General features: G+C 34.3%; 1 protein-coding gene and 1 long non-coding RNA gene across 4 annotated transcripts in view; both read right to left on the bottom strand.

Annotated features, from left to right (window-relative positions):
- Positions 1-5,539: 5,539 nt before the first annotated feature.
- On the bottom strand, positions 5,540-10,954 carry LOC142344017 (uncharacterized). Of its 2 annotated transcripts, none has more exons than XR_012759237.1 (3): positions 10,637-10,954; positions 9,448-9,967; positions 5,540-5,709 (listed from the first exon to the last, which is right to left on the bottom strand). It is a non-coding gene; the product is annotated as an uncharacterized LOC142344017 (long non-coding RNA). The 2 variants fall into 2 exon arrangements; XR_012759236.1 differs by having other exon boundaries at positions 9,448-9,977.
- Positions 10,955-11,535: 581 nt separating this feature from the next.
- LOC142344018 (uncharacterized) overlaps positions 11,536-25,383 on the bottom strand; it is a 75,739-nt gene continuing 61,891 nt past the window's right edge. Inside the window, exons 9-13 of one of the 2 annotated variants that reach the window (XM_075395462.1) lie at positions 20,353-20,449; positions 19,724-19,941; positions 19,100-19,234; positions 14,814-15,119; positions 11,536-11,835 (exon numbers count right to left, since the gene is read on the bottom strand). In XM_075395462.1, the coding sequence (XP_075251577.1) occupies positions 11,704-11,835; positions 14,814-15,119; positions 19,100-19,234; positions 19,724-19,941; positions 20,353-20,449 (888 nt within the window). In that variant the 3' untranslated portion in view covers positions 11,536-11,703. The remainder of the gene's footprint in view (positions 11,836-14,813; positions 15,120-19,099; positions 19,235-19,723; positions 19,942-20,352; positions 20,450-25,383) is intronic. The other variant, XM_075395463.1, reaches the window with a different exon arrangement.

Here is a 25,383-nt window from a genome sequence, read left to right on the forward strand (position 1 = left end):
TAAGAGTGAGGATGTAATTTGGTCTGGGAGGGCGAAATGATGTAAGAGTGGGGCTGCAATGGGAGGACTTTTGAGGAAATACCAACGTAACCAAAAATTGCGATGTAAGATTGGGCTGCAATGGGAGGATTTTTGAGGAATTACCCCCGTGACTAAAAATTGTGATGTAAGAGTGGGGTGCAATGGGAGGACATTTGCGGCATTAACCCCCAGGCCAAAATTGCGACTTAAGAGTGGGCTGCAATTTGAGGAACGTTGAGGAATTAATCCCCGCCCAAAATTGCGATTCAACAATGTTCTGCAATGGTTGCAATGGGAGGACTTTTGAGGAATCAACCCCGACATAAAAGTTGGGCTTACAAGGGGGGTGAAACGATGTAAGAGTGAGAGGGCAATTTATTTAGATGGAAAAAATGTGTAAGAAATGGGTGTCAAGGCGGGCAGCAAAATGGTTTAAGAGTGAAGGGTATTTTGTTGAGAGGGGCAATTCTAACAAATATTATTCAAAGAGATGGACCGTCAAGATTTGGACAAGCATAGGTGATTTGGAGATTGGAGATTTGGAGATTTGGAGGTAATGTGAACCAGCTGAAGGAACAGAAGTTGTGGGTTCAAGTTGCCAGTCTTCCAGTAGAGGGGACTAAACAATGTAAGATTAGTGCTTCCAAAGGAGGTAAAATTATGTAAGAGTGGGGCTGCCGAGGGGGATAAAATGATGTAAGAGTGATGATGCAATGGAGAGTTGCTCACGAAAAGATAGCTCAAAACTCTTACATTTTTTTTGGCTGTAATGACGTGCAAAGGAGGGTAAAATGATGTAAGAGTGAGGGGGTAAAAATAAATTAACCCCCTACTGCTACATCTTTTTGGTCTATCAGGGGGGCAAAATGATGTAAGAATTTGGGGGTGATGGGAAAATTACGCCCTATTACATCAATTTACGCTCCTTGAAAGACCAAAAAGATGCAAGAATGGGAGTTTAATTTATGTTTTACACCATCACTCTTACATCATCGTGCCCCCCTTGGCAGCCCATTGCAGACCAAAATGAAGTTAGAGTTTTGAGCGTCATTTTGCTCAAAAAAATCCTTATGGGCGGGAAAGTTCGATCCCGGGTGAGATACCTAAAATCTCACAAAAAGTTGCAGGCTAGTCTTTTCCTTCTGAGTCGAGAGTTTTCCTAATTAAACTCAGTAAGTGTATGTGAGGTATTTAGATAAAATATCCACTACAAAAGAGATGCAAGATTTTACTTTTACCACAAATTAATACGAATCATGCAAAGCCTTGCTAGTAAACAACGTCATAAATGACTGGTATGAGTAGTTGACAGTATTGAAAGTGCGATACGCCACACGAACCGTCTCTGATCAGACTAACTTGGATCGTGTGCATAGGGTAGAGCCCAACCGAGCGAGAGACTAGAAAGCGTCTATAGGCTATTCAAGGTATCCTCCAGTGTTTGCGATCTCTGATCAGGGAGTTATACGGATCTGTCAGTCACAGCCGAATTGATTGTGGTCAGAACTGAAATCACTCCACTTTTCCTCAATTATATTGTGTATTCAGCGCCAAAAGACAACTTTTGTTTTGAAAGAAAATAAAATCTTTAAACATCAAAAGACACAGAACTCTTATGAATTGATAACCCAATGAATTGATAGCCCAATAATAGCTGAAAAATTTTAAAATGGCCCAAACATTGCTAAATAAAAAGAAATTTTAAACAAGTTTCAAAGAAATTTTGATACTATTGCAAAGTCTATCAAAACTTTTCAAGCAAAAAAAAAGTATTTTAAAATCAAAGTATTCCAAAACGAAAAAAGGTTGCCTGCCAACCATGTTTTTTATATCACTTTTTGATGTATCGAGTACTAGCCTACGGAGTATTAAAATATGAGTTTTCTTTTTTATTTGTTATAAAATTCCTGGTTGAGTTGAGTTCACAGACCAAAGATATCTCTGATTATAAACCCTTTTCGATCGCACATCGGAAATGTTTCCGCTCGAGACCGCCTTTAATTACTTCTCAGAAACCATGCCTTAATATGACTTTTTGATAAAGTATCTAAATCATCAGAGCCTTCATAAAATTTAAGTTTTCTCGCTCTGCGGATTTTCGTAAAATCAATTCACAACAAATGTGTTAACACGTGTTTGCAAATTAGAGTGACTTTGTACCCGTTAATACAGCAGCACTACGAACACAACTGTCTTTAACTCTGAGTATTACTTCAGAATTACTCCTAAAACTGCTGTCTATTTGGTCAAAGTGTCCAATGGCATTGGTAATTACGTCAACTGTCCAATAATAGGTAACAATGAACTGTTTTGTTTGTAGATCGTTTTATTAACGCATATATAGCACACTCACCTTGTATATTAAACACACTAGCCCACTGCTGTCGGCACTCGTTTTTAATAGTTTCACTTGTTTATTGGCCTCGGCAAGTGTCTCAGATAGCTGAAGAGCTACATTTTCTAGCAAATGACCAAATTGGCTTAGATTAGGAACTCAATTGCTCGCATTATATTGACGGTTCCCATGTTGAGGTCCAGACCCAAATTTCGTCTGATCAGACTTTCCAGACCAAAATTATATCTGATCAGACTTTCCAGACAAAAATTCACCCTGATCAGACTTTCCAGACCCAAAATACCTCTGATCAGACTTTCCAGACACAAAAGGTCTCTGATTAGACTTTTCAGACCGAAGGTGTTCTGATCAGACCATCTTCAGACCATGGACCAGATTCTGATCAGACTCAAGTGCTCTCAAAATAGTCTGATCAGAGAAAAATTTTACTTATGAAAAAATCTCCTAGTTTTGCTATAAAATATTCTTTTCATAAAAATAGATGTTTGCAGTATTTAATTCATCTAAGGAAAAATCAATTATAAAAGTATTGCAAAAGGAAACGAAAACCAACTGTTGAGAACAAATTTTTTTAGTATACAGTTTAATGTATATTTCTGACTCAATGGATGAGTTTAGACAGCTTTTCATATGAAACATCGTGGTCTCCAGTTGATCAAAGTTCCTTCTGAAAGGGACCGGCCTCTGCTATCAGCTGGACTCCTTTTTTCTGATCAGAACTATCGGACTTGATGGGTCTCTGAACAGAACGCTGCTTTGTGGCTGTCTCTTGGCAGAGCCAACATCTCTCAGTAAAAAAAAAAAATTGAAAAAAAATGCGCTCGAAATGGTCCCTGATCAGACCCAATTGCGTTCGAAAACATTTCTGATCAGACCCAAGTGTGCTCGAAGAGGTTATGATCAGACCCAATTGCGGTCGAAGTCGCCTCTGATCAGATAAAAGTGCGCTCGAAGAGGTTATGATCAGACCCAATTGCGCTCGAAGTCGGCTCTGATCAGACCCAAGTGTGCTCGAATCCGCCTATGATCAGACTTTTCAGACCAAATCGACCTCTGATCAGACCATCTCCAGACCATCGTCCAGACTGTAGTGCGCTCGAACTTCCTTCCAGACCCTGTAATTTCGGTCGGGGAACACACGGGTGTGCGCTCGACTGGGTCTGATCATAAACCAAATTGGGGTCTGGACCTCAACCTGGTTTATGATATACTGAACAGCAGAAATCAGTTAGAACGCCCTATTTTCACGAAATAAACATTCAATTTTTGGAGATAAAATACTGTATTTTGAAATCACAATTGGAAGTCAATTATTACACCATTGCTCCCGTACACTAGTCTTCTCGCCTACTTATGAAATTCAGATAATACTCAAAGTTCACTTACCAGAAAATCGCATGTAAACCTGATGAACTTCATCGAAGTATCACAGTAAAACAAAACTTGTCTAATAATCTTATATGTTTTCCCGTTTGTTCAACTATGATTGTGTTTGCATTTGTGTTAGACGTTGGAGTCAGAAAAGATGTGATTTAAATGTGATATCGCGACAACTTATTTTCTGTGAAACTTGGATGAAGTTTATCAACTTTACATTGGGATTTTTGGTAAGTGAACGTTCAATTTTTGTCTGAATTTCATATTTAGGCGAGGAAAATAGTGTACGGGATCATTGGTGTAAAAACTTTCTCCGAAATGTCATTTCAATGTGGAGTAACATTACCTCAAAAATTGAATTTGTACGTCGCAAAAATAGGGGGTGCTAACTTATTTTTTTGCCGTTCAGTATATAGATTAATACTAAGTCCCACGGGCAGCTGAGGCACGGCAAGGCCCGCGGGGCATGACCAAATGCGAGCTAGTGAAAATGGAAGACGTTTCAATTTTAGAATTTTCAGAGCAACCAATCGGACATGAGGAACTTTTAGTTCTTGTTTCTGATTGACTAAGCGTCGAATAATTCGCTCGTCATAGTTTTCAGGTATTAAGATACGATGTGCAAAATACTTCAAATATGCTTAAAAATTGCACCAAGAAGAAATAAAAATTTATTCTGTGTGCGTGGTAATCCTTAGTTCGGTCGTGAAAGTTTCATATCAAGTCCAATGGGCCGCTGAGTAAGACCGTAGACCGCTAATTATTGCCAAGCGCATTAAATTTTCTTTCAAATGATTAGACTATGTTAAGTGTCGCATGGAAATGGGTTCATAATATTGCAATTCGCGCAATCTCTCAGCCAGTCAGATTGGTTTAAAAGTATTTTTTGACACTGACGATTTTCTGCCGTTTGACACGACATTGTCCAAATGTACTAATTACTCCTTTAAAATTAAATAAATACCGCCTACAACTAATTTAGCATGACTTTAGTTTCCCTTCTCATTTTGATTAACCAAACACAATTGAGTAATATGAAATGCATGAAGAAAGCAGCCAATCATATTGCTTCGGTCAACTTTTCTGATTTTTGGCTATGTGAACCCTCAGTTATCTCGACATCCTCGATACGTCCAGATCGAGTGTAATATACACTTCTAACTTCAATATCTTATAAATTTTACGTTTCTTATCCAGAGGAAACTGTATTTTCCTAGAGCCGTTGCAACTCTAAGCCTCCCATCAATGAAGACAAAATCAGGCGAATACTCAAAATGGTCCATCACATTAGTGTAGAGAGAGTAGTTATAGTTAACCGGATCCAGAGGAAGTGCCGTCCTGTCTTTAGTCTGTCCCGCATTCACGCAAATGAAATGCAAACGTCCAAGTAGAACATTACACTGAGCGATATCAGTGTTCATAATTTTGTCACACCACGCTTGAGAGTTCTCGATTGAGACAACATGGTCTGCGTAGCGCAAGGCTACGAAAGTGCTGCCGCCACAGCCCCACTCCAAGTATGTCATGCTGGTCGATGCTCGTTTTTCTGGGAGACGATAACAAAGTGAGCTTTTTTCATTCTCAATTTTTACTTTCACTTGAAAAAACGTGTATTAGTCGTTCTCAGGGTTAGCAATCGATGAACTAATATGTATCAAAAGACAAAGTTTACTAATCGGATTTTGGAACTGCTAAGAGCATCACTGATTCACTAACTTAATTAAAATCATTTTTAAAAATAATAATTTTGTAGTAGGGTAGGCTAATTGAAAACTGCTCTCTGTCCTTTCGTTAGATGTAGGTACTTGTTGAACGTCTGTTTGTCCCCTCCCACTGGCATCCAGGGTGTATATGGCAATGGGTAGTTGTTCAGAATGCGCACACAACTCTCACGCGACAAGTATGGCTTCTTAATGTATGCTAGGGTCTCAGGAGAGTACAACTTTACTTTCGTGCTATGAATATTTCAACCTGTTTCCTTTGGAGCCAGGATTCAATTGAACAAGTTTTTGAAATGCAGCTTTACTTTTTGATTTGTTTAAACTGAATGCAAGAGAAGAAGCGTACTGTTAAATGATTTCAACTTAAATTAAATATATTTGGCTTTGATAATTGACATGAGCGAACGTCACTTTTGCTCTTTTTTGAGTATGTTATAGGCACTAATAATGGATCACTTCAATGTTTTTAATTGATCTGGCATTATTAAATTGTAGCTGGCAGCCTTGATGAACTTGGTAACCTCGGGATTTTCTTTTTTTAGCTTTTGTTAGAGTATACACTCTAGTAAACAAGTTGCGATCATAAGATGGAGCTTGAAATGATAGCTCAATATAAGAGAGCATAGTAAGACTCTCGCAGTGTGGACCAGTTGGCTCAGTGGAGAGCACAGGATTGCAATCAATTAAGGGATTGTGGGATCGCAACCCGCAAAGTTCCCAAACTTTCCTCTCCGTATAATGGTGTTGACATTGGATCAACATAACGAGCAAAGAGTTGCTCTAATAGCTTTTACAATGGATGATAGCTATACATTCCTCCATTTTTGGCGTGCAAGCATCAAAACAAGCAAGATTAAATCAAGATAGAAAGGAAAAAAATTTTATACTTCGATATGTATAACGTTGCAAAAGATACATTTGTTCGAGTTTAATTACTAAAAATTTTTGTTGTTTCTCACAAAAGGGCCCCATATTAGTAATTTTGGGTCGTCAAGACAAACTTTAAATTGGCTTTTGTCAATAAGATTGCTCCTGAAAAAGTTTGTATTCTAAATAGTTTCTGGAGTAATTGAAAAAGAGACTCGACAAATTAAATTTAGGCTAATTGATGTTTTTTTGTCAGTAATTTCAACTAAGCCACTAAATATACCTTTTGCAGCGTAATGTGGTCATTTGTTTTTGCTGCAAAAATGTGAATATCGTCATTAAGTTTCAACAAAATTAGAAAATGACTACTATATTTTCAGACTGAGACTACAATTCTTTTTATGATAGGTAGACAAAAAAAGCAAAATCGACATTTCCCTGACTGCGATGAAATGTTTAACCCCATGTTTGGCAACATTTTTATTTATCAATCAAAATGTAACCACCGTCAATTTTAATATTATAGTTGTTGATATCTCTGAGTACTTTTCTGTAGACAGACAATCATGTTCAGTCAGATATAACCGAGTGGATTAATCCATTCATCAAAGCAAATACAAATCGGAACTGAAAAGAACAATTCATCTATGAAAAAGGAAACAAAAATTTGAACGTTTCACCTATTAAAACTCTTCGGTCTCCAAAATCGTGCATAAATCAAGACAAAGTGCCTAGTTAAAAAATTCCGTATTCAACCTTTTAGCTCACCAAATAGTTCAAACAAATATTTTAATTTTTTTTAGCTCACAAAGTCTTTTAGCTCATCATTTGGTAATATTAAAGATTTTTAAGAGTAATCAAAACTTCAGGAGAAAACACATTCTAGGTAATTAAAAAGCTGGGCTAAATTGCTGAATGCAATTTTTTGTTTAATATATTACAAATCAATGTAAGCGTTTGTTACAAAGAGATGCTGCTGAAAAACTGGGCCTGACGGACCGACCAGACCGGACGGGTAACTTAGAAAATGTTTCAGATTTCTTACCAAGATGATTAATTCAAATCGTTAACTTCTAAGAAATTACAAATCAATTATTTAACTTGTAAATTTCTTCCTCACATGAAAAAAAGGAAAACAGACATCGTTTTTATTTATCAACCAAAATGTAACCAACGTCAATATTGAATATCAAGATATATCTCTGAGTACATTTTTCTAGACAGAAAATCGAATTCAGTTAGATATCACGAAGTGGAGTAATCCATTCATCCAAATATGTACAAATTTAAACCGAAAAGAACAACTCATCTATGGAAAACAAGAAGCAACATCTTCAGTAATTAGCTGGTTTAAAGTCATCGTTCTCGAAAAACGTTGTTTGAACGAAAACCAAGCGCTATCGTAAATTTTGTCGTTGCTGAAAATACTGGCAAAGGTTAGGCTGCGCCCCCAGGAAAACAAATGTGATTGATTGTAATAATCATGCATCAACAAATTACAGAGTTGAAATCAACCCAAGAAAGACAATGACCATTGGCTACAAAATTCAAAAAGACCATTTTAATACAAAAATGGTTAATCGAATGGTTTATGACTGTTTAAACGCTAATGCGTATCAATTATATAATCTTAGAAAAAAGTTGTAATCTCTTCGCGTTAAACAAGCTGGGCAATTTGGGCACAAGTTGCATCAAAATTTAACATTAGCAGTGCAAAAAAACTTTTTTGTCCGAAGTTCTAGCTCACTAATTAGTTCATTTTCCTTTTTCAATCTCAGAACATTTTCCAGCTCATCTTTTGGTAATATCGAAGGTGTTTCAACGCAATCAAGGATCGCAGGAATCTTCACAAAAAAGCTCAGAAGATAACACATTCTACGTAAAAAAAGGCTGGGATAAATTGTTGGAAATATGTTTCCTTCCCATGTAATAAAAATCAACGGAGAGATATGCTGAAAACCAGGTCCGTGGACACTGGTCAAGACCAAACGGGTAACTTGTAAGGAGTTGAAACGTTCCCACAGAAAGGGTTAATTCGTAAAAACTTGTCAAATTGTTAACTTCTTTGAAAGTGTACATCGAATATTTATTTTTTTTCTCGCTTACTTGAAAAACAGATCTGGACAAGAAAAGAATGAATTTATTAGTACATAGAAAATTTTTTGCTGATGTTTAGAGTATGTATACATTCATATCTTGCAACATTTTACTGCTTTTCGGTAAAAGTTTTTTTTGGCAAAAAAAATTTTCAAGGCAATGGATCGCCTTGTAATTTTCCACAGTGAACTTGGAAGTTTTGAGAAGATAAACATTCAAAAAAGGAATAGCTTCGGAACAGTATTTTGCTGGCGTGAGCATCAACGTCAACAATAGGTTAGAGAATTTGTTCTTAATCAGCAAAATGCATGAGTTAAAGAGTGACAGGTTGTTTAAGTTGACTGTAAAACCAGAAAAAAGTTCACTTGAGATTTTTTGCTAGAAGTTGCGAGTTGCAGTCTTAAATTTTTTTTCGAAAAACAGTATCAATGTGTCTAGATTTCGTTGGTATTTTAAGCTGCATCGCTTTAAGGGTTACGGTGGTGTTACAGTTCTTAAATAAGCTTGGTTAGTTTTATTAGAATTAACGAAAAATTAATATTTGACTTATTTGATCTTGGCTGGGAAAAATCTGAGAATGTTGCAAGAAAAATTTTAATTGCAGGAATCAATATGATTAAGTCCCTAAACCAACAAAACCAAGAAAAGGTTCTTTAGGTTGCGAAGATTGGGTCACCGGTAACCAGAAATTTTTTTTAGATTTTGAGGAAAATTTGATTTGTCATCGGCTCTTCTTGTGACATAAATAGTCGATTTAGAAATAGAGGCATATACGCATAAAGCCAGGCGCTGCCGCTGAGAGTTGACAACTGTTCACCCTTAAATTCGAAATTTATTTTTCTCAAATCAGCCCAGTGAAAAAAATACGGACCTAAGTCATTGTTTTTTAAAATAGACTAATATGTTTGCCAGGATTCATTGATTGATAGATTCTTCAAGAATCTTGCAAGATATCAATAATCGTGCAAGATTTGAATCCGTCAATATTTTTAAAAGGAAACAGTTTGCCTGTCGTGTGTCCCTTTGACCCTGAAAAATGAACGTGCCTTCTCTACAGCGGGCGACAGAAACTCTTCTACATTAATGGGCGGCAGATTGGGCTCAGCATCTCGGTTCATGAATTTCAGCCAATAAAAAGTAAGCAGAAGAAAAATTAATAAAAATAATTTGGAATTGCTAATCGATCGGCATAATGGTGATAATTCCATTGTCAAAAACTGAAACGCAATCGCGTGTATAAATCGCTCTGTAATTCGACTTCAAAATAAAACGTGTCTCAAAGTCTTATTTTTCCGTTTTATAATAAGTATCTAATTAATTTTGGTCATTGAAAATTATTAACGTAAAAATAATTGCTCCCATAGGCTTGAAAAGGTTAAGTATGCTGTGCCTTTTTCCGGTCAATGTACATAAAACGTAAAATTGCGATTAAGGGCTAAATTACATAACGAATATTTTCATGAGAACAATAAAATGACTCGTTTGTGAAATTAAACAGTCACAATATTAGCTTAATAGCGGCAGATTTCTTAAAAATACTATCAGATGATGATTATTGCAGATATGTCGTGGTCAGGAAATGCTCAAGCTGCAAATAATGATTGTATATTTTTGTGAATGATTTCACGTTTCCGGTGACAATAGGCCGCTTGTCACCGGTAGTAGTAAATGGAAGCTCACAGCCTTACATAAACGATTATGTGGCCTTTGAAAATCGATAAGGCAATTTAGGCCTCGTTTATGGAAAAATTGACCAAGAATTTAATCATAAACTTTCCTTTTTACCCGCTCACGATTCTAATCCGCCTGCTCTCAAATTTTTAGCCATATGAACCCAAAATTATCAGTGATCTAAACTTTTTCTATACCACTTAAAGAATCAGAGATCTCTCTTTTTTCTATATTTTAAGTAGATAAATATCACTGCTCAGCGGTCTTCAATCCCGGAGTATGGTACAATTGTAATTCAGTACTGAATCATGATATTTCAATCCTGTAATTTTACTATGACCATATTCTGATCATGTCACTTTTTACCCTGACAAGAAAAAAATTTAGAAATAAAAATTCCTCGCCTGCAATAATTCTCAACAGTTTAAAATTGCATTATTAGTAGTGGTTTACTATGACACTTGGGTCTGGGATCCGAGATTTCAGCAGAGATCCACAATTTTTACGTGATAATCGTTGTACTAACTGCAATAGTCATCCTTGAATTTAAAATATAATTATGTACTGAACAATAAAACAGCTGATATTTATGTGCACAAGTTATACTAACCAAACTTTCGACTTATTAACATGTTGGAAGCTTATGTCTCAATTGACGGGATAAAAGAAAGAAGCTCTCTGTTGATAAGAAATGTACATGGAACAAGAAGATAAATTATTCAGAGAAATCTGCAGTTAATTAATTATTTAACCGTTATAAGTAGCACGTTAAGTGTACGTAAGCCAAAGCCATGAAGACGCATTCTGAAATCTACTCGTTCTTCTGAGCTATCATGACTAATGCCAAAACTAAAACTGAAATTACAGGATAAAGAATTAATTGTTTCTGAAAAAGATTGATTAAAACTAAGTTATTATTATCACAGTTGCATGACAATTTCGAATCAAGATTTTGCGAGACGATACATGGTCGTGCAAAATTTTCTACCGATATCTTGCAAGATCTAACAGGATAGCCATCCGGTCTCGACTAGGGTGATTTCAGAGACAACTGAAGTCAACCAATTGGAAGTCAACAAAATACTTAGTTGACTTTTCACACAACACTGAAGTCTGATAATTAAACTTTTAACTTTCTTGTGCATTCAAAAATGGCAGTTGTCAATTCATGGTGGACGGAAGTATAGAACTAAGTGGCTAAACAGCTCATGTTGACATTTCATAGTAATCATACAAAGATCATCAACGTAAAAAAAATCAAACCCAAATAAAAATCAAAAAGTCATGTAAAGAAAACGGTTATTTGGTTGGATAACAATTTACCCAATATCAAAATATAAAATGCTCCGAAATACCCAATGACATGATACCCAATAAAGTATCCCTTTAATCTTTTCTTTCGCTAGTTGTTGTTACGAGTATGTTTCGCGTCAGCAAAGAATAAACGCATTATTATGAACTCATAAATGACCCTTGTATAATTACCAGGAAAATATTAGACTTATATAAGAACAGTATTTGTCTCAATTTTTTGAACTACGTGTCAATTGTCACTGATGTCCATAATTGCAATAGTGATGATGATGATGGTCGTTATTTGTACCGGGTAAGGGTCAGTGGATTGGCCTTGATATGTTCGTGTATTTCTACGAAGAGAGGCATGTAAGTGAGGAAGTCCAGGAACTCAACTTGACCTCTCTTCTCACGACAGAATTTGTCAATCACCTGAAGCAAAGTGTCATTACGAGCCAGTGCCCTCTGTCAAATAAAGTGGAACATTCCCGGGTCGAGACCGAATGGTTTACTTGTAAGAACCTGCAAGTTTCGTGCAAAAAATGGTTAACTTGTAAGAATTTGAAAGTTTCTTGCACAAGATTGTTATCTTGTAAGAACTTGCAAGTCGAATGGTTAACTTGTAAGAACTTGCAAGCCGAATAGTTAAATTGTAAGAACTTGCAAGTCGAACAACTAACTTGCAAGTTTCTTGCGACTTCGTTCCGGCCGAGCTCAAATTTCATTGGTTAATTGAATACAATATTCTGTCATTTACCGTAGAAAGCGTGGAGATATTTGCTCCGTTTAGATAACAAAATATATTGCGACTTAAGTCGACAAGACCTCACTTCTCAATTTTATTAACTCAAGAGTACTTTTTGCAATTCGGTTAATAAACAGTAGATCACATTTAGTTTCTTCCTGATCGCTTTTTAAAAAATTTTCTATAATTTTTTACTCTCTTTGAATTTGATTGAATTTTCATCTCAAAACGGCAGAATTGTTTCGATTGCTTCTCAAATAATTTATTTACCCTTCATTTTTGTACTTTTTTGAACTTTTGATATTTTAGGATTCAAGTTTCCAAAATCTATATTTTTCGTCATAAACTTCTGTTTACATTCATATCTTGGAAAGTTTTAATGCTACAATACTGGCAGAAGGTTTATCTTTTAATAACTTATATTCCACGAACTTATGTAGGAATATATGTTTTGAGCCGAATGATTAGCTTATAAGAATTTTAAGTGGAATGGTTTACTTGTAAGAGATGGTAAGCCGAATGGTTAACTTGTAAGAACTTTTAAGTCAAGTGGTTAACTTGTAAGAACTTGTAAGTCGAATGATTAACTTGCAAGGCGATGCAAGAAATTACCACTTAACCATTCGATTTCGACCCGGGTTTGATCAATCTTACTTTAACTCTAAGAAACTTTTCTTCATGCATGTAAAAAGGGCCTTATTGTGGGATTGTGGGATATGGTGACAGAAGAACGTTTATTATACAATGTATTTGTGTTTTGGTCGTGATGACAATCCATAGTGATGCCACAAGAATTTGATATGTCCATCGGGAACTATTGCAAGAGGTTCCTTAAGAAACCTAAGAAAAAGAAGTTATTTGAAACAAACAAAAAAAATGAAGTTTCGAAACCCAGTTGTATAGAAAAATGAAAAAATCCCAGCTTTCTAAAAAAACAATTCTTTGAGATTGAACTCGATTTGTTATTAAAACGCCCTTTTATTTTTTTTCGCATCTTTGCTGTCAATTTCATCTCTGGTTAGTTGCTATAATCAACAACTTTCATACAATAGTTTCAAAAAATTGTATTTTATAATTGAATAGCTTATGGCGTGTTAACCCCATCTATTTTGGAGGATGCGCCACATGAGAGCAACCAAAGTTATACTGATACAATTAGATCATCAATTTTTCATTCAGTATCTTTAAAAAATTGACAATTTTGTGGAATTTAATGACCAAAAGTGTTGCCGCTTTTCACGGTTTCTGCTTTTTTTCAACGATGGAATTTAGTTACACAAAACTTGGAAATAAGTTGCTTACATCATGGATAACGCTTACATTTTTTCATGAGTATTCACTGATAAATATCCCCTACTTTGTGCAAGTTATTAGCCTAAAACTTTATTGCCAAAGTTAGTTGGTAAAATAATTAAGACCAAAATCAAAGGCTCAATAGTTTTTGTGAACAGAGAGGCCAATGGGTAATTGTAAAAACGCAAAGTGTATTTTCAATCCACAATTAGTTTCGAGAGTGATGTTTGTGAACTTAATCACCAATTAGACTTGCTTTCATTTCGGACATTAATGTTGTGCATCTTTAAATGAAGAAACGAAAAAACTTTTAAGTCTTATTTTTTTTCAATTCCTGACAAAGAAGAAAATACTGTCAAAAATGTTATTATTTTTAAGAACCGGTGTCAAATTATTAACAAGAACGAAATTATAAATCTATGTTAAGAGAAAGTATAAACATACAATCTAATTCAGAAAAATAAATTTCACATCAAATTCATCTAAAAAGTTTCGCTTCTTTCTCTTTAAATCCTCGACAAAATATTAAAAAGTAAGGCGCTTGTTCTGATGATTGGTTTTACTTTGAACAAAATAGGCATATAAATTGTGGAATTTTGCGCTAGGACATCTAAACTTTCTTACAATTAAATGGTGGAGCTGATATCAACAGAAGAATCTCAAATACAACTCTCTTCAGAGGTCTAAGAAGCACAATCACACACAAACAATATTAATAAATGGAGCAAATCTCACAGTCCTTGCAAAAATTCTTAAAAATTTCTAAAAATTTTTAAATTTCAAAATCTCAAAAATTTCGAAATCTCTCGTTTCCATCTTCTACATAGCGCAAAATCCAGAATCATTGTGTCATTTGTCATAAACAAAAACAAGAGTTTTCGAACTTTTCAAATATCATTTAAATTGGGTTGTGTTTAACAGCACAGAAATTAATGTTCGTCATAACTATAATTCTGCGCGATGGAACTTAACTTTTGCGACATCACATTAGGAACTAAGCGCATGAGCAGCAAAACATTCTTTTGATTACTTCATTAATTGAAAAATATCTATCTAATCACTTCTCAGCTAAAGAATCAAAATATTGAAATGAAAATTATCTACTCAGTGATGGAAATTCTAGATTCAAGATTCATCCCCATAAGAACCAACCCTCATAAATATCTAAGATTTCGGGGAGGTGTAATCCAAATGAAGGTTAAACTAATCTAAGATTCTGGGGCAATTCGGTATAATAAGGCCATTTTTACAGTTTTCGAACTAACCTTCACACCATCCCAGCCTACCCCACCTCCTCCGCACTACTCCACAGTTTTACTATGTATAACTAAGTTTCTCAGAGAGGAGGCGAAATGGATGATGAACTGATTACCTGATCAGCGTGTTCGGAAGTAATTCCGCCTGCCGCCAACTCCACCGCCAGTGTTTTAGCTGAGACAGTCCCTCTAGGAAGTGCTTCCTGTTCATAATCCACCGGCCATCCCTCTCCACACAACCCCCCACCGTACTCTTTGTCCTCAAGGGGTTGGAAAGGGTCTGTCAGGCGACTTGATGGATGTGTTGTACTGTTGGAGAGAAAATTGGCAGTTGAGTTTGTGGCACTGGTTGGGTTGAAATGGTGACTGTTTTGTTGGTCGTCTAGCAGGTAGAACAAGTCCTTGGCGCGATCCATTTTCACCTGATCAAATAACAATAATTTTTTAAAAAAGTTTTGTAGTTTATGGGTGTCTCTTTAAACGATCTCTTTAATGGGACAAAGCAGTTCAAATCATGATGAACAAATCAAATCTTCACCCAGGACACATTTTGATCATACAGCCTGAACAATCGCATTTTTAATACCGAGATATGTTGAAGTAGAATATTCATCACCAGCAAAAATGTGAATTTTGACTTTTTTACGATTTTGTTGTTGTTCCGATCCACTTTAGCGGGGGAGTAACTATATACTCAAATGTTTTTTTTGTTCAGTCAATTTTGGTCGATCGATATATTCATTGTAGAGAGCTGTGAGTGGTATCATTAGGAAGCCCGCCCACCGTAGAATATGGCATTAAAAAGATTTATTGATTTTTGCTTTTTTCAGGGAGCTTTTTTTGAAGTTTTGTGAATAGTGGACGGATTTCCGTTGTTTTCATTCAAATTTTTTGAACTTTTGCCTATATTTTTGTCAGTTTTGATAAAATATGTTAAAATTGTTTTCAAAAATTGTTTGTTTGTTTCCTAAGAAGAAAAGAGCGTTGATGAAATTTTTCATCTGATTCATGGCTCAAATTTTTGCAACTTGTTTAAAAAACCAGCCTTTCTTCATCGAAAAGAAATAAGCTTTTTTAGTCAACTTTGCTTAAATTTGCCAAATGAGAACAACTAAAAATTGCTGGCGCACTTTGCTTCAACTCACGAGAGTTCTAATTTATCTCTCTTCAAAAGTTTTCTGGGTTGAAAAATCAGCTGGTTTTTAGCTGATATATCGCAATTATACAAACAGCATGATTTCTCATTGATATATAAAAATTTCGGCCATATTATCTATATTAAATAAAAAAGGAACCATTGCATGTTTTTAATTTGCAAAAAGTAATAGCAAGGATAGTTTTGGTCTGATTGTGGAATTCTGAAATCCAAAAATAATCCGGATTGTAATCAGTGCCTGTCTTTTTTTCTAAAAAACTATAGACTTTCTTCAGAACAGAACATTTCATATCAAGGCTCACCATTGACTAGTCGAATTGATTTAATGAACTATTGCCTTCATGAACAATTGTTTTTAAACTCTTTAGTCGAAAGCTTGTTGTAATAAACAAGGGATAATAGAGCTTTGTCCAAATTTTTCATTTGTTTTTTTGTTCAACTTGCAGCCTCATTTCAGCAAAGACAGAAAATTCCTTCATTTTGAATAATTTGCTCTATGACGGCTTTGCGCTTTCAGTAAATGTTTTCTGGCTTCAAAACTACTACTTTCAGAAAAAATTTCCTTTTCGATAATTTGCCCATTTTTAGGTTCTTTTTTCTGGTTTTGACACATTATCAAATTATTCATGGAACACTTATAGGTTTATAGGTGTTAAAAAATTGGCACAAATAAACTTATAATCTTTTCAGGAATAGATTTATGGTTTTAACGGCTTCGAAACCGTTTTCTAGAAAAATTTAATGAAAATTAGTTCAATTTTGTCGTTCCTTGACTTTATTATTTCAGTCGTTTGGGTCTTTCTGAATATAGGGAGGTCTCAAGGTTATAGAATCTTGCTATGGAGGATTATATGGGCCTATTTTATGACTTTATTTGTTAGGTGATGATTTTCATGCCTTTGAAGATAACTTTTGCATGAAATACGAAGGATTTTTTAAATAATTTTTATGTTTTGTTCTTTTTGCCTATTTGTTAAATAGTCCCTTTAGTCAAGGGGTACTTTTTTGACGTCGAAAGGAGACATTATAGGGGCTCTCTAATTTTTAATGAAATAAATATGGTTTTAGTAGCTTCGACAACGGTGTTTCACAATTTTTTTGATATTTGTCTGTATTTGGTCTTTTTTTAAAAATTATATGACACATTCTGTTTCTTTGTCTAGTCTCAGCTTCTGTAGGGGAATAAGCAAACATGTTTAGATATTTCAACCTACAGCTGATAGATTTTCATGACTTATATTTTTAGCTTTGAATCTTTTGTTTTTTTTTCGTACACACTCTTGATAATTACATGTATGATATCACTTTTTGGCATCCAAGAAAAAAGCATTTGAATAAAGCTAGTTTTTTGTATTAAAATTATGGTTTTATCGGCTATGACGCAGAATTTTGCGAAAAAAATTGATTTTTTCAAAAAATTTCTGTCTGTTTTTGAGGTTGTTTTTATTAGCGTCTCGAAAAATTTGAGTTATGACAGGTCTCAATAGTTTCCTTTTTGAGGGTTTAATGAACCTATTTAATGATTTGAATTGATAGCTGATGACCTTCATGACTTGGAAATATAATGTTTTCAAAAAAATTAAATACTTCTAAATTTGTTGTTTTTGATCTATTTTCGTTAATTACCTTTTTTGTTAATTGCTGGTGACATATCACAATATTTGCAACAGAAAAAGGCGGAGTTGTACATATCTAAAGTTTACAATGAATTGACTATGGTTATAACGTATTTGATAACGGATTTTCAATTTTTTTTGACATTCGTCTGTATTTGACATTATTTTTGTTAACGTATGACATTTTTCAAAAAAAAACAAGGGACTTATATGATGGTTGATTGAACCTATTTCATTTTTGCTGATTGCTTTAATAACTTTAATAGAAATTGTTTAAGTTTTTGTTTATTTCTGCATCTTCTGTTTTTTTGTCTATTTATTGCCTAGTCTAATTAATTACAGGTGACATATCACGTTGCTGACATAGAAATACATAAAAACAAGGAAAAATTTAACACATCTAAGTGAATTCAACAAGATTTTAATGGCTTCGAATCTCGTTTTTTGGAAAAAAAATTATTTTGGTTTTTTTTTTATTTTTGTATGTATTTGACGTTCTTTTTTAAACGTAGGACAAATTCTGATCAAAAATTTCTCAATGGCTTATTTTAGAGGCTAACTAAACCTGCTTTTTTAACTGCGTGGTATAGCTAATCATTTTCAAGACGCTTAAATTAATTGTTTTTGAGAATTACAAACGTTGGTTCTAACTTTGCTTTCCCTGTCTGCTTGTTACCTAGTCTCATTAATGAGAGGTTTCATATCACTTTATTGGCATTCAAAAAACAGACATTGCTTGTGCTTGGAGAATAGTTTATGGTTTTGACGAATTTGGCAAAGTTCTTTCATAAATTAATTTCAGTTTTTGTTTTTTTCTGTACTTGTTGTTGTTTTTGTAGTCGTATGAAAAAAACATAAAAAACAGCTCCCGGTGTCTCATCTTTTAGAGCTATTAAAAACTTATCAACGATTGTATTACAAACGTATTTAATGATTTCAGTTAATGTCTAAAGGCTTTCATTACTTTGGAACTAATTGCTTTAGCACTAGAACTAAAATTATGAGCGTAATTTTTATGTTAGCCGCTTTGGTTGTTTTTTGGCTACTTGTTACCGAGTCTCATTAAAGAATACTGTTTCCAATTCTTCTTTTTGAAAAACAATGAAATAGTAATTTTGTTTACTTTATGTTTTATCTGCCGCTATTTAGACCTTGTTATTAAATTTTTCTACAGACAGACATCGTGTTTTGAATGTTATTAATGTTCGTTGTTGTCATTCAATTTTTTTGATCGTATTGTCTCGTATTCTTAATAATGGACAATCTTCTGGGCCTTCTGAAGCGGCATTTATGAGTCCACTGAGTGATTTGAGGTGGACGCAATTTTTTTATTCATACGCTATTTATTTTCGAAAAATACTTGACTTCTCAGAAGTTTTCTATTCCATCCTCATTTGGTAGACAATTAAGCTGAAATGTGAATGAGCGGGGTCGGAACTTTATGTGCAAACGCACATTACCGAGCCTCCTTGTCTTCTAGCGTATCAAATGTCATTACAGTCTCCATTACTGTGACAAATTTATGACAAGGTCATTATTTATTCAAAAATTGAAAGGTTGGAGTCAAAATTTCTGCAATACTATTCATATAAATGCTCTTTTTTTGTTCATAAATGTGATTTTGATATACCTGGAGTGCTTCGAAGTCTAGCTGGTTGATGAGTTTGCGGATGACAGGTTCTAGCATCTTGATCCTCTCACTCAAAGCGGCAATCACACAAAACAGCCTCACGTTCACTCTTTCCCTCTTGGGAAGATCTAGAATCTAAAACATCACAATCACCGAGTTTGTCTCCGTTTGGATTCGAAAACTGTTGCATACGCGAAAAATGCGTTGAAGGAGAGGAGAGCTTCACTAGTAATGAGAAATATTGAAATGAATCTGATTTGTTCAGCAATTAAAGAAGACCAAAGTTTTATCCAGTCTGATGAAATAGATTTTGACATCATAGATTTTGAAGAGAACTTAATATTTGTCACTATTGACTAGCTAGACTGAAATCACAGTTTTATCGATAACACCTCTAAGTAGATCACCTCAAAGGAATCAAAAAACGATGAGGCTTTTGTGCGACAATTGTCCTAAAAACCTCAAACTAATTTTTCTCATGTGCGCTCAAAAGGAGTCTAATACAAGGCTTATCTTCGCCTAAGGAACCCTCACCATGGGTACCATCCATACATGCTTGTTTAAATGAGGGTTTATCCCATAAAAGTCCCCAAAACTGACCCAAGAAGCACCAAAATGACATACATAAAATATATACTGGCACTCTTTTTCTGTGATGAGCTGGTCGTTGACCTGTCGCAGTGCCTCCTCCAGCAGCTCAGTCTCCATCTCTGGATCAGGGGAGGGGTGAGTCATCTGGTAGAGGTCACTCTGTCTTCTCCGGAACCTGACAGAGGGTGGCCTTCCAAAGGTGTCTTGGGCTCTGCTCTCTTTGTAATCCAGTTGCAGGGTTGCCTTCTCGGCTGGAAAGAGAAATTGTATAACTGAACTCGCGATTTGTATGAATTGAATGAATCAGATGAAGAAAAGAGTCACCCTTGACCAAAAATATCTGCTAGAATAATTGTTCAGTCACTTATAAGTCTTGGCTTGGACTGTGCCTGAGCCATTTAGATTTGAATCATGAACCCAATTTCGGCTTTTCATTTGCATAGTTTGATTTTAGCTGAGAGCTTGCGGCATCTCTTTTATTCTTCTGGCATTATTGTTTAAAACAACCTTACGGTTTCATAGTTTTTTTATCTAACCGTGGATAGGTCTTATTAATGCAAAAACTCACCCATGAGAGTACTAGATTCAGAGTAAACAACAACAGAAACCATTTGAACACTGTTTTCTAAATTACATGGAAATGAACAATTAAAAATGATTACTTGTGAGTTGATCTTTCCTCTTCTCCAGTTCTTCAATTTTCTGTAAATTCCTTCCAATCTGAAGGGTCAAAGGCTCCACTAGTCTGTCAGAGGCCAACTACACAACACAAACGGAAAGGGTCAGGACATAAAGTATACCCAATTAATTACTTTATAGATAAAAGTGTAGGAGAGACGAATTATGTCTGTTATATAAGCAAAACAGTTTATAATTGTTTATAAATTATAATGACCACTACCATCCCTCAGCGTCCCGTGGGCCTTGATATGGAACAATTACAATCAAAACTGCGATCACATAAATCGCGCATGATTAAACACGCCAGCAAGACCAGCTATTGGAGGTGAATTGCAAAGGAAAATAATTGGGTATGAAGTCGAAGGGTTTTATGACATATTGGATACATTTTGTCATTGGGTATAATATCTAAGAATAAAGTTCGGCTAGAACCGTGCGTTGTACAGAAAACTCCAACCTTAATCTTGGATGACGTGATAGAGGGATCAGCTCAAAAATAACAAAACTTGTAAAAAACCAGCAGATTTCACAAAAAATACTCGAAGTTTCTAATCCATTGGAGACAGTAAATTAGTCAAAGAAGAAAGGTTACACAGATTTGGAGTCGAAATTGATTGTTTTCCATTGATATAATTAACTATTAAAAACAATTGAGAACCTGGTTTTTCGATGTTCAGCATTTTTTAGGCAACAGGCAGGAAAGATTTATGGGTTTATCTCGTTTTTATTTTTGATATTGTTAAGTCTTTCGCGATTAAGTCTTTTTTAGATTAATAGCTGTTTAGAGCAATTACTGTTTAGAAACAGTCTGAACAAAATAAGCGAAGACCATGTAAATCATTTGACGTTTGTCAAAATATTTTGCACTAATGGATGGAAAATAAATGGTTTTAAATTCAATGAGAAACCCAACTATAAATGAAAATCGTTATCACTATTGGAACTATCCAGCGATTGAAAGAAAATGATTGCATTTTATGAAGTAACAGCAATTGAAGGCAAAAACTTTTGGAGACAAATGGCGTCCAAGAACGTTAAATAATTAGCTATCAATTAGAATTATCGAGCAGAAACAGAAAAAATTCTTTTATTAGAGAGCACATGAGACAAATCACTAATATCCTTTTGTGAAAGAATTAAAAAACAAATGATTTTATAATGTCTGGAAAAAACAATGTCGCTGGTATTTTTCAAACAGTTAGATAAGAACAAGCAACATATTAAACGAGAAACTGACGCACACCCCAATCCTGAGCCAACGAGACCGTTCATTATTGAACCTAAGTGATAGAACAACCAATGAATTGTAAAAACAGACAAAAAATTAGACTTTTTTTGTCAAAAGCAAGAGGCGTTAAAGTTGCGCAAAAGGGGAGTGCTAATGATCACATAAATCAGAATAATTCTTACAAGAGAAATAGAGAGCCAATGAGAACTTGCATTAGTGATACGGAGTTAGAAAACCACAAATTTACCGTTTGAATTTGAGGACGGTTGAAATCCAAGATTATTTTTATAAAACACGCCTGCAATATCAGCTGTTGGAGTTGAATTGCCCAGGAATTTAATTGGATATACAACCGAAGGGTTTCAGACATATGGGATAAAATTTTGTATAATATCAAAGAATAAGGTTCGGCTAGAACCGTGCATTGCACAGAAAACACCCACCTTAATCTTGGATGACGTGATAGAGGGATCAGCACAAAAATAACAAAAATTGTAAAAAACGACTAGATTTCACGAAAAATACTCGAAGTTTCTAATGCATTGGAGACAGTAAATTAGTCAAAGAAGAAAGGTTACACAGATTTGGAGTCAAAATTGTTGTTTTCCCTTGATATAATTAACTATTAAAAACAATTGAGAACCTGGTTTTTTGATGTTCAGCATTTTTTAGGCAACAGGCAGGAAAGATTTATGGGTTTATCTACTTTCGCTATTAAGTTTTTCTTAGATTAATTGCTGTTTAGAGCAATTGCTATTTAGAAATAATCAGTAATCTGAACAAAATAAGCGAACACCTTGTAAATCATTCGACATTTGTCAAATTTTTTTGAACTAATTGATTGCTAATAAATAGCTTCCAAATTCAATGAGAAGCCCAACTATAAATGAAAATCGTTATCATCATTGGAATTATCCAGACATTCAAAGAGTAGGGTTGCATTTTATGAAGTAATAGCAATTGAACGCAAAAAAATTTTGGAGACAGATGGCGTCCAAGAACGTAAAATAATTAGCTATCAATTAGAATTATCGAGCAGAAACAGAGAAAATTCTTTTATTAGAGAGAGCATGAGACATATCACTAGTTTCATTTTTTTAAAGAAGAAAAGCAAAAGATTTTATAATGGCTAGAAAAAACAATGTTGCTTTTTCGAACAGTTAGATAAAAACAAGCAACATATTAAACGAGAAACAGATGCACACCCCAATCCTGAGCAAAATGGACCTTTCATTATTGAACCTAAGTAACAGAACAATTAAGTAATTGTAAAAACAAACAGACAAAAAACTAGACAATTTTTTCAAAAGCAAGCGGCGTTAAAGTAGCGCAAAAGGGGAGTGCTAACGATCAAATAAATCAGAATAATTCTCACAAGAGAAACAGAGAGCCAATGAGAACTTGCATTAGTGAGACGGAGTAAGAAAACCAAAAATTTAACGCTTTAAAAAGAAGATGGTTGAAATCCAAGATGTCAGTGTTAATTTGTGAAAGTAATTGTTGTCACAGCCGCTGACAAAAAAAAGAAAAACCCCTAATTTTTAAAAGCAGTGGGCCACAGAAAAAGAGTGAAGAAATGCAAAGAAGAAACCTTAATAAATTTTGAGAACAAATGATGTCAAGGTCAATTCAAACAGTTTCAATTGATCATGTATCAGTAATTAAACACAAACTTGTGTCTCCAGTGAAGGAAAGGGGGGAGAGCCAAAAAGTTCAAAAATTCAAAAATTTTTTGAAGACAAATGGTATCAGAATTGTTTAAACCGTTAGAATTGATTTCAAATCAATGGGTGTTCTCATGAACACCTCATTAAAGAGCCTCTGGTGGAACACAATCTGCCACAAAACAACAAAAGAACTGAAGAAACGGTAGAAACTACAAAAATACTAGCAACATTTGAAAAAGTTTGGTCAAATCCGTTGAAACCTAAATCTCAGTTTCAATCATAGAGAAAAACCGATGAGCTTCTTAAGAGAGCCGATAATGGCTGTCATAAAGAAAACTAAGCAACGGTCACAAAAAAGACATTTGCAAAGTTGTACAAAAGCGTTGGAACAATTTAAAGTAAATATAAAGTTTGTCAAAAGTCAATTTGCACTCAATTATATAAATTAAATAGCTTCCAATTCATTAAAACACTCAACTGGAGGTAAAATCCTTAACACTATATAAAGTATTCACCATTAGAAAACATAAGCAACAAGGGTGACAACAAAAGCAGGCTACAATGAAAAACAAACAAAAAATTGAAAAATTAATAGTGTCTATGACAATAAAAGAATTAACGATTAACTAAAATTCTCGAACAGCATCAAACAGGTTTTGCAACTAGGGAGAAAATGCGACTTATTATTAATGATACCAAGTAACAAAATGGCAAAAAACTAAACATCGGGAATTTTAATAAGTCGCCAATATTTCATATAAACAAATAGCGTTTAAATCTTTATGTTCAAATAAGTCCATCGTTTCAATTCTGAAAATGTTTGAAAAATTGCAACAAAGCATTTTTATATTTTTAGAAAACATATATCCCATTCAAAAGCGTTCGCTCTGAAGAGAAAGAGAAAACCATTTGCTGCACGTGAAAAAAAAGATATAAAAAACTGACATTTTTTAAATCTTTTTATTTTGTGCATTTAAAAAGGACATGAAAAAGTTTCATGCTGAAAAGAATTGTCTTTGCGCTCCAGTTTGACTTATACTCACTACTCCAATCTGATCCATCGACAAATACCACTAAAAATGAACAAAACTTGACGCCCATAGAGTCTTCGAATTCTTTGAATTGCAAAAAGGCCCGCTGTAATAGCCGATTGGGAATATGACAGCGACTATCAAACGTAGATAAAATACTTGGAAAAGTATCAACAAGAGAAAAAATGCGATACGCCGCAAAAATATAACCCACGAAGCAGTGTAATTGGTATCAATAGAAATTTTTTTTTGTAATATAAAAAATTTTATTTGCTATTGAAAATAATACAAAATTAGGTGGTTGAAATCTGCGTCTCAAGAGCTTTCATTTATTACAACTTTTATTATTTTGGGATGTTGATAAAATTTTATGATTTGGTCTGCAGAAAAAGGCCAGCCTCACACAATTGTTCTCCCATTTCTAAAGAAATGTCGGAGCAATAACCCAAAAGTGGTTTGTAAAGTGAATATAAAAATTATAAACTTTCGCTGATTTCCTTTTCTTAGAAACAGTTGTTAACGCAATATATATATATATATATATATATATATATATATATATATATATATAAGTAGTAAGAAAAGTGTACACCTGAGATCACTTTTTGGCACATTTTCCCCAAACATGTTCGATCATGCGCGCGGATGAAAAGTTCTTGGCAATTATTCCCTGTATGTTAGGATTGTTGCCTGAAACTGTAAAAGACTTACCTTAAATCGATTTTGAACGTGGCATTTTTATAAGTTTATAATGGATATTTACTCAAACTCCGCGGCTTGATGGTTATCATGTCTCTTGACAGTTATTTTAAGAATCAGAGGACATGAAACTAACTTATTTTTTTGAAGGACGGATTAGAACTTTTGAATTTCTTATTACGTGTAAGAGAGGTGTACAAAAAGATATTGAATTAATGAAGCAAGGTTAAGAACAAACAATAAATTATTATTAACAAACATCTAATAAAAATATAAGACACAGCATTCTGTTTTAAGTCATTGTTTAAAGTTTTATATATGTACCCGTTTTATATATGTACCCGTTTGAAACTGCTTCTCCGTCAGCATCTTCTTCAGAATCTACTT

Source organism: Convolutriloba macropyga, chromosome 8, assembly GCF_964194025.1.
Source record: "Convolutriloba macropyga chromosome 8, txConMacr16.3, whole genome shotgun sequence".
NCBI lineage: Eukaryota > Metazoa > Xenacoelomorpha > Acoela > Convolutidae > Convolutriloba > Convolutriloba macropyga.